The sequence below is a fragment of the Artibeus jamaicensis genome, unplaced genomic scaffold (genome assembly GCF_021234435.1).
Source record: "Artibeus jamaicensis isolate MK-2021 breed Jamaican fruit bat unplaced genomic scaffold, CSHL_Jam_final contig_447, whole genome shotgun sequence".
In the NCBI taxonomy this organism is placed as follows: domain Eukaryota; kingdom Metazoa; phylum Chordata; class Mammalia; order Chiroptera; family Phyllostomidae; genus Artibeus; species Artibeus jamaicensis.
In genome coordinates this window covers 3,184,098-3,192,707 of record NW_026521834.1, presented here as the reverse complement: position 1 = coordinate 3,192,707, position 8,610 = coordinate 3,184,098, and the positions used below count along the sequence as shown (strand labels likewise).

General features: G+C 52.3%; 2 protein-coding genes across 5 annotated transcripts; both read left to right on the top strand.

Moving 5' to 3' along the window:
* The first annotated feature begins 1,206 nt into the window (after positions 1–1,206).
* FLAD1 (flavin adenine dinucleotide synthetase 1) lies at positions 1,207–8,229 on the top strand. Of its 4 annotated transcripts, XM_037162502.2 has the most exons (9): positions 1,207–1,279; positions 1,742–1,965; positions 3,584–4,328; positions 5,016–5,163; positions 5,638–5,736; positions 5,809–5,998; positions 6,745–6,818; positions 6,920–7,103; positions 7,891–8,229. In XM_037162502.2, the coding sequence occupies exons 2-8, from the start codon at positions 1,885–1,887 to the stop codon at positions 7,053–7,055; spliced, it is 1,473 nt and encodes a 490-aa protein (XP_037018397.1). In that variant the 5' UTR covers positions 1,207–1,279; positions 1,742–1,884; the 3' UTR covers positions 7,056–7,103; positions 7,891–8,229. The 4 variants fall into 4 exon arrangements, with proteins under 4 accessions (XP_037018397.1, XP_037018396.2, XP_037018395.2 ...); XM_037162499.2 differs by lacking the exon at positions 1,207–1,279 and having other exon boundaries at positions 1,314–1,965; XM_037162501.2 differs by lacking the exons at positions 1,207–1,279; positions 6,745–6,818; positions 6,920–7,103; positions 7,891–8,229 and adding an exon at positions 6,615–6,737 and having other exon boundaries at positions 1,312–1,965.
* Positions 7,153–8,229, top strand: LENEP (lens epithelial protein). Its single transcript, XM_037162503.2, has 2 exons — positions 7,153–7,806; positions 7,891–8,229. The coding sequence occupies exon 1, from the start codon at positions 7,571–7,573 to the stop codon at positions 7,754–7,756; it is 186 nt and encodes a 61-aa protein (XP_037018398.1). The 5' UTR covers positions 7,153–7,570; the 3' UTR covers positions 7,757–7,806; positions 7,891–8,229.
* Positions 8,230–8,610: the final 381 nt, after the last annotated feature.

Here is an 8,610-nt window from a genome sequence, read left to right as displayed (position 1 = left end):
AACATAATAGAGCACATGGCTTATTTAATGAGGCAAGTAGGACAATAAAATCCTTTTTAGAAAAATTCTGTGCTTATCACTTGAGAAAGAATGATCTAAAAACCATCTAAGAGGGTTTTTAGGAAAGTCAAATGAGGCTGGGCATGGTTCAGCAGTCCTCCCAGTGATGAATGAAATTTAAATCTTTGCTACAGAAAACAAAAGTTCATAGACCAGAGTAGCATTAGCATGACTTGAGAGCTTGTTAAATGTAGTTCCCAGGCCCCACCCAAGGTCCCCAGGTGATTGGTATGAAGATTAAGGTTTGAGAAGCATTTTTAGGAAGCATTTCAAAGGACATGAAATGAGAGTAAGTTAGTAGAGTGGTCCACATGGCACTCCCTAGCGCTGCTGTCACTGTGAGAGATGATGTTTAAACCAAGCATCATCTGGGGCAAGGTAGGGCAAGGGTTTTTCTTGTCCAAGAGGTTTCATTAGCTTTATCATTTAAAACAGGGACAGTTCTGGCTGGTGTGACTCGGTGGATTGCACTCAGGCAATGAACCAAAGAGTCACCAGTTCCATTCCCAGTCCAGGGCACATGCCTGGGTTGCAGGCCAGGTCCCCAGTATAAGGCTTGCGAGAAGCAATTACACTGATATTTCTCTCCCTCTCGTCTCCTCTTACCCTTTCTCTAAAAATGAATAAATAAAATCTTTTTTTAAAAAAGAGACAAATGAAAGTTGTACACACTAAAAGCTTACCTCCAGGATCTTCCTACCCCAAAGGCAACGCTGACATTTCTTGCTGTCCCTCTGCTACAATATAAAATCCCTTCTGACACCAGTAGCAGCCCCTGACCCTTTAGCCTAGAGTCATGGTTAATGAAAACAACCATGCAGACAAGACTCTGAATACAGAACGAAGGTTAGAGTCAAGCTTTTATTTCCAGCAGCAGATAGGAGCACCCAAAAATCCTCACTGCTCCTTTTGCGCCCCAGACCTCCCGCCACCACACTCTCTTCCACACCCCGGGCCGGGAGCCCAGCCTCCACATTTCCGGGTGAGTAGTGACACAGTGATTGTCGCTAATAACAACCCAGCACTACTCCCGCCCCCTGACAGGCTCGCGAGCGACAGTCGACTTCACCAATGGGCCTATGGAGGTAATCTGAGCGGCAGCTAAAATAACCAATTAATATGAAGTAAGTGTAGGTGTGAGGCGGGACTGCGACTACGGAATCTGCCCTGGGACAGAAGGAAAGGAGAGGTAAAGACCTGGTAAAGGGGCCAGAAGCAGGTGAGAACCTGAGAGAACTCGTAGTTGGAAGAGTGGTGGGAAGAGACGGGATTCCTGGCTAGCAAGGGTGCCTTCTTCTGCAGCAGAAGAAGGTGGCTGAGTTCTGGTCGGGGTGGAGGGAGGGAACGCATTTAAAGAGGCCATGCCCCAGGAGCAGGTAAACATTTAAAGGGACAGGTGCCCCAAAGAGAAGAGGCATTTAAAGATGCAAGTGCCCAAGACAGAGCAGTCCTGTGGAGCCGAGCTCGGCAGACACAAGACCTTGAAAGTGGTAGCTTCTTAGAAGAGCAGGACATTTTAATAAGACTAGAGCCAAGCTTAGGAAGCGTTTAAAGAGGCATGGGCTGGGTTTTGAGAACACTTTTATTAAAGAGGCAGGGATAAAGAAGTTCGTTGTCAAGGACCTGGTGAGGAAGACCATGCCCTCCTGCTCTCCCCCATTGTCCTTTCTGGCTCCTCCAGGTTCCCTCGACCCCGGACCCCTGTTCCCAGACTATGGCCCCCAGTGCCCTTTAGATCTGGCGGGACTCCCGTGCTTACGACCCCTATTTGGGGGTCTGGGTGGCTACTGGAGGGCCTTGCAGAGGGGAAGAGAAAGCAGAACCATGGCATCTAGGGCCTCTGAACCTCCCCCAGGGCGCAGCGTGACGGCGGGCATTATCATCGTTGGAGATGAGATCCTCAAGGTGTGTCTGGGACAGAAGAGGGGGGAGGGGGTTCTTCTGCCTTTAAGAGTCTGCTTTACGTTGAAAGAGGGTGAACCAGCGTGCAGGTCCCCTTGCTGCATTGCAGTAGGATCCTGGAGTGAGTTCAACATGGTGGAGAAAAAGTGGCCCTCATCTTTTTGATTACTCTGTTGGAAAACTTACAGCAAAGTCCCCACAATTTGCCAGGGTGGAGGAGGGGCTTTAAAGAAATGACAAGGAGTCCAACGTGCGAAGGAGGTACAGGTGCATGTATTATTTAAGTGTTAAATAATACAAACTATTGAGGAATTACCCAAGGCACTCAGCAGAGTGAATAAGTGAGATAGAAGGAAAGTACTAGAAGGGAGAAAACCCTTCTGAATGATCCGGAAGTCATGGTAGACATCAGGTTTGTACTTGTAACAATAGCCCCTATGTTTTGGGTGCTTAGTAAGGCCTGGCAGTGGTCTCATTACATCACATACGTGATTTTACTAATCCTTACACCAACCCCATGGCATTGGTACATTGGTACATTATAAATCTTAATTAATAGATTATGAGACTAAGGCCCAGAGAAATTGAGAAACTTGTCCAAGGTAACACAGCTAGGAAGCTAAAGATAGACTCCCAACCTGATTCTCTCTTACTCCAGAATCACCACTTAAACTACTAAACTCTGCAGAGCAGTAGCAGAGATGGGGTTGGAAAAGAAGATTACATACACACCATGGACAGACAGCCTCTAATATCCTGCAAAAGAATTTGAACTTTATTCTGTATACGGTTGGAAACAACAAATGGCTTTTGAGCCCAAGGGTGATGCAATCACAGTGACACATTAGGAAGGTTATTCAGGAGGCGCCGGGCAGAGCACCGCAGCGGAAGGCCGGGAGCCTGGCCAGGGGGCTGTTACAACTATTCAGGTGAAAGGTGCGAAGGACCTACTTGGAGGCAGTAGAGTCAGAGAGAAGAGAGCAGGCGGGGAGACATTTCAGAAGTGGAGTTGACAGCATAAAGGGCCTCAGTGGCTACGGACAATGCCCGCAGATGCCATTGACAGCCAGGGACAGGGCGAAGATGCCCGACAGGCACTTGGAGTCAGGGGACGGAGATTGTTGGGTTGGTGAGAAAGTGGAGGAGTTGTCCATGTAGAATTGATAATGCAGTTAATAAGCATAGATGAGGTCAAGGTCACTGTGCAGAGGTGAGGGCCCGAGATATATCATCCTTGACTCCATTCACGTGGATCTTCCCACTCTTGTGCTCCACCCAGAATTCTTGGCAGCCTGAGGGGGTATCCCCCAGAGAGTAGAGTGCCACATTATCAGGCAGATGCAACTTGCCTTCTTACTTTTTTTTTTAAAGATTTTATTTATTGACTTAGAGAGGGGGAGGGAGGGAGAAAGAGAGGGAGAGAAATATTGTTGCCTCTCACGTGCCCCAACCCAGGCAAGTGGTCTGGGAATCGAACCAGCGACCTTCTGGTTTTTGGTATGATGGCCAACCCACTGAACCACACCAGTCAGGGAAAGCAAATGCAACTTCTGTCCCTGCCCACTGTGCCCCTCATCCCACAGCACTAACACTCTCATCTTCCTCATCTCATGTCTCCCAGGGACACACTCAGGACACTAATACCTACTTCTTGTGCCGGACACTGCGCTCCCTCGGGGTCCAGGTGTGCCGAGTCTCTGTTGTACCTGACGAAGTAGCCACCATTGCTGCTGAGGTCACCTCTTTTTCCAGCCGCTTCACCCACGTCCTCACAGCAGGGGGCATTGGTCCTACTCATGATGATGTGACCTTTGAGGCGGTAGCACAGGCCTTTGGGGATGAGCTCAAGCCACACCCTGAGCTGGAAGCAGCCATCAAAGCCCTAGGAAGGGAGGGCTCAGAGAAGTTGTCGCTGGTGCCCTCCTCTGCCCGCCTGCATTACGGCACAGATCCGCACACCGGCCGCCCCTTCAGATTCCCACTGGTCTCGGTCCGCAATGTCTACCTCTTCCCAGGCATCCCAGAGCTGCTGCAGCGGGTGCTGGAGGGGCTGAAGGGACTGTTTCAAAACACAGCTGTTCGGTTTCACTTGCGGGAGCTGTATGTGGCAGCCGACGAGGCCTCAATTGCCCCCATCCTGGCCGAGGCGCAGGCCCACTTTGGACACAGGCTTGGCCTGGGTTCCTACCCCGACTGGAGCAGCAACTACTATCAGGTGAAGCTGACGCTGGACTCACAGGAAGAAGCACCCCTGGAGGAATGCGTGGCCTATCTGACTGCCCGTCTGCCTCAGGGATCACTGGTACCCTACACACCCAATGCCACGGAGCATGCCAGTGAGGCTGTATACAAACTCTCCAAGTCAGGTAGGGGCCTCCTGGCAGAGGGCAGATGCACCAGACCACAGCTCTCAGGAATTCAGGAATAGGCAGTATCCCCCAGAGAGCAGCGTGCCCCGTCGTCAGGCAGATGCAACTTTCTTTTTTTTTTCTTTCTGTGGGGAGGCCTCCCAAAAATCCAGGAGAAGGTAGAGGATAGCTAAACTGATTCATTCATTCTTCCAATAAATGTTGGTTCAGTACCCACTTTCACCAGCACTGTGCTGGGCGTTGGGGAGATGGCGGAATAGGGCAGACGTATGCCCTTCTCCATGGACCAGTAGTTTAACAGGAAAGGTAGGCGCTAAACAGGTAGTCATGTGTGAGATGTCAGCAAGAGATCAGCCTTTGACTGCAGTCAGAGAAGGCTTCTCTGGGCAAGTGACATATAAACTGTGTGATAAGGAAGATTTGGCCCCAACAGGAGAGGGCATAGAAGGAATTAACAGGAAGTTTAAGGGAATGGAAGGACACCAGGACCCCAGAGGGGAGATACTGAGGTGAAGTGTGGCTGAGTGGCCATCAGGGAGCAGACTCTGTAGACCTAGTAGGCAGCATGAAGGAATCTGGACTTTATCCTAGGAACACTGTAAAGATACTGAAGAGTTTTAAACAAGGGTGTTGTGACCCCACTGTCATATGTGTCTGATGGTCTCTTCACTACCTGTCTGGCAGGGTCTTCTCTGGGGAAAAAGGTAGCAGGTGCCCTGCAGACCATTGAGACTGCACTGGCTCGGTACAGCCTCACCCAGCTCTGTGTGGGCTTCAATGGGGGCAAGGACTGCACTGCCCTCCTGCACCTCTTCCACGCAGCTGTGCAGAGGTGAGCCTATCCCCTGGAAGCAAGAGCCCAGAGATACCAGGACACCTGATCTTCCCCATGGTCTGGTTCCCCATCTTAGGAAGCAGGGAGGAAAGGGGGTAGTATCTGGGTGGGGTTTTGAAGGGAGGTAGCCACAGTGACCTCTTGGTGCCATTCCCTCACCATATTTATTGAGCATCTGACACATGCCTGTCCCTGGGTGTGTGCATGCAAGCCACCATCCTGGACCACAGGGAGGTCCTGGTCCCACGAAGGAGGGGATACCTACTTACCTGAAATGGATATGTGCTGTGGATTTGAGAGGTGAAAGATCAGAGCAGGCTTCCCAGAGGAAGTAGATTCTGATGGATGGGAAAGACAGGAAAGGAGAGGTGGGGAAGGTGTGCATCCCAGGGGCCACGGAAACAGCGCAAGCTCTCCAGAGAGCATTTCGCTGCCCGTGCTGGCAAGCCTGTGGTTTCTCCCCGCTCCCAGGAAGCACCCTGACACTCAAGAACCCCTCCAGATCCTGTATATCCGTGGCATCTCCCCTTTTCCTGAGCTGGAGCGGTTTCTACAGGACACTATCAAAAGGTACTGGCGGCCTGGGCTCCAAGATGGGCTTTCAGATCCCATTTGTGACCCTCAGCCCTCTTCCTTCCTCAGGTACAATCTGCAGGTGCTGGAGGCTGAGGGCGACATGAAGCAGGCTCTGTGCCAGGTGCAGGCACAGCACCCCCAGCTGGAGGCCACCCTGATGGGCACCCGCCGCACCGACCCCTACTCCTGCAGCCTCTGCCCCTTCAGCCCCACTGACCCAGGCTGGCCCTCATTCATGCGCATCAACCCACTGCTGGTAATGCAGAATAGCACTCACTGCCCTAAGTCTCGTGTCCCCTATCAGTCATTGCACCCTGGCGCTCTGAGCTGAGGACATTGGAGCCTGAGGTGTAGAAGTAGGGGCCTCGTCATCTAAGGAAGGCTGTACTATTTGTTCACTCAGCCCTTTGACCAATATTTATTGAGCTCTGATTCAGTGGCAGGCATTGTGCTTTTTATTATGGACAGAACAGTGACTTAGACCTGTGATGTCCAATATGGTAGCCGTTAGCCATTTATTTACACTCATAATTAAAATGAAATGCTAATAACTAAAAAAACCCACTGAATTGTATATCTTAAAAGGATAGATTTTAATGGCATGTGAATTATAATCAATATCTCAATTTTAAAAATTAAACACAATTCAAAATTTAGTTCTTCAGTTGCACTAGCCACGTTTCAAGTGCCTGCCTTGTTAGCACAGAAAGAGAACGTTTTCATCATCATAGAAAATCCTATTGGACAGCTCTGGCTCACACAGACATAGCCCCTCCCCATCTTCCGGGAGCCCACATGCCAGTGGCGGGCAGATTGGGCGGGGAGAGGGCACAGGATGAAGGTTTCTCTTTTTCATTGCTTGGCCTACACAGAGCAAGATGTACCGGCGAATCAGATAGCAGGCCCTCAGAGCAGAAGAGCCCTGAATGGACCCCTTCCCAGGCAGCAGGGGGTAGAGTGGGAGAGGGCGGCAGTATTTGTGATTCTTCTCTGACCTCCCAGGACTGGACCTACAGAGACATCTGGGACTTTCTGCGTCAGCTGTTTGTCCCATACTGTATCCTGTACGACCAGGGGTAAGGGTGTTGGAAGAGAATGGGTGTGAGGGAAAGGTGTGGGTGCTGAGAGAGGGAAAACCACCCCACCACACACTCGCCCTCTGCTCTCCTGGCTCCAGCTACACATCCCTGGGGAGCCAGCAGAACACAGTGCAGAACCCAGCCCTGAAGTACCTGGGTCCGGGGGGACAGCCCACCTACCGTCCCGCCTACCTACTTGAGAATGAAGATGAAGAGCGGAACTCCCGCATGTGACCTGCCTGCTCCAGGAGGAGTGCAGGCTGCCCTGGATGTAACCTCTCGGTAATAAACTGCCTCTCCTTTCATGCGCCTGCTGCTCTGCCTGTGTCTTCCTGCTCCCAGAGGGGTGGGAAAAGCAGCGTGGGCCGGGCCTTGCCGGCTCTGAGCTGGCAATACCCACTGTGAGGGGCTGGAAGGGAGTTCTCGTTGGTGAGATGACTGAATGCCAACCCCTGAGGGGTACCTGAAGTTTCTAGGCTCAGGCTGGAAGAAGGTAGCAGAGCTGCCCTGGCTGTGGAGGATGAAAGATGGAGTGGCCGGTCAGATCTGCCCCCTTCTGAACCCACCCCTCCTCCATCTCCATCGCAGTGCACAGGGGCTGACTCAGCCCACTCTCCTGCCCAGAACCTTCCCTGCGTTAGACCCTGGGGCCTTTGTCCCCGTAGTCATGAGGCCTGTGGGGGTGGAAACAGTGTTGATAAAAGGCACCAGTGGCAGCTCCCACACCCTTCCTCAGAGCTGCTGCCCACATGCAGGCCCGGACACAGCCCCTAGCCCAGGCCCTACCCTTCTCCCTTGGAGGGACCCTGCCAGACGCTGGGCTCCGAGTGCCTGTTGTAAAGATGGGCACCAGGTGGGAGGGTCTGCAACGCACCCTGAAGGAAGTTGCCTACATCCTCCTCTGCTGCTGGTGTATCAAGGAGCTGCTGGATTGATGGCAGCGGAGAACTGCCTCCCCACCAGCAGCACAGTTGGCATCGCCCAGGTGAGCAGAGTAGGGCAAACAGACAGGAGGCATGGCTGCAGCTTCTGCGGAAGAGCCTGCCTCTCGGCTTTCTATTTTTTTTAGTGCTCAGCCCAAACCCCATCCAGATGCCTGTGGCCAGCTGCGCTTGACCAAGAATGGGCCCCAAACAAGTGAAGTTTGGATCCTGCTTGGAGTTGGTGCCATCTGTCAGACCTGCCTCATCTCTAGGCCTCCACTCCCAGCCCCCACCTCTGGTGGGCCTCTGGTGGGCAGGGCCTTGGCCTGCTGGCCAGAACCCCAGTAAGCCTGCCTGGCACAGTGAGCCCACCAGCCCAGGTGGCTGATCTTATCATATCCTCTTAGTGCCAGGAATGGGCTGCCCCCTAATAACTCTGAGAATCCCTGAACTATATATATAATAAATAGGACTTGAGGCTGAAAGTTCTGTGTCCAAAGGGGAATCAGAAAAAGTTAGCACTGGGAGGGCCAGTGTGCTGACCAGGGAGGGAAGGAGGTTGCCCTGGGTGGAACTGAGACTGAAAGTCAGGTTTCCTGACTCACTGGTGCCTGAGTAGGGAGGGTAGAAAGGCCGGGTTCCTCCCAACTTGTGGGTTGGGAGGGGTCCAGCTTAGGCGGGGTCTTTTATGAGGCCCTGTGCATTAGGATGGGAACACAAATAAGAGACCTAGTCTAGCCAGCTCCTGCCTCTGAGGATCTTGGGGAAAGCCCTGGGCTGATGCTAGTCCCCAGCTCAGGGAGAGGGTGAGGCCCTGCTCCTCCAGCTCACAGCGCTGCAAGAAAGAGGCACCTGTGTGGCCACAC